The sequence below is a fragment of the Sinocyclocheilus anshuiensis genome, unplaced genomic scaffold (assembly GCF_001515605.1).
Source record: "Sinocyclocheilus anshuiensis isolate Anshui unplaced genomic scaffold, SAMN03320099.WGS_v1.1 scaffold2100, whole genome shotgun sequence".
In the NCBI taxonomy this organism is placed as follows: Eukaryota; Metazoa; Chordata; class Actinopteri; order Cypriniformes; family Cyprinidae; genus Sinocyclocheilus; species Sinocyclocheilus anshuiensis.
This window is the reverse complement of record NW_015542563.1, coordinates 180,039-180,324: the sequence shown is the minus strand read 5'-3', so window position 1 is coordinate 180,324 and position 286 is coordinate 180,039. Positions and strand designations below refer to the sequence as shown.

Here is a 286-nt window from a genome sequence, read left to right as displayed (position 1 = left end):
GATTGCATTTCTATGCAAATTTTTAAGACAAAAAACTGTAATTTTAACATGCACTGATGAAGTAGGGAGTTTTATTGAGCGAGTGAACAGGTTTGATTCTGGTCACCTGGCTGCAGGTGGCCTCTGTCTGCATGAGAGTGTTTTGTGTGTCAGACTCCTGCGGGTTTGACGTGGAGCTCGTCTGGAAGCGCTGCACCAGCTGTGCGTTCAGCTCCTTCTGTTTCTCCAGAGCGCTGCTGAGCTCCGCCGATCGAGCTCTCTGAGCATCTAACTGAACCTGTACACA

General features: G+C 48.6%; 1 protein-coding gene across 1 annotated transcript in view; it reads right to left on the bottom strand.

Annotated features, from left to right (window-relative positions):
* The window catches only part of akap9 (A kinase (PRKA) anchor protein 9), a 116,749-nt gene that overhangs the window by 9,915 nt on the left and 106,548 nt on the right, over nt 1–286 (bottom strand). The window contains exon 40 of the mRNA XM_016494065.1: nt 107–277. Within this exon, the coding sequence (XP_016349551.1) occupies nt 107–277 (171 nt within the window). The remainder of the gene's footprint in view (nt 1–106; nt 278–286) is intronic.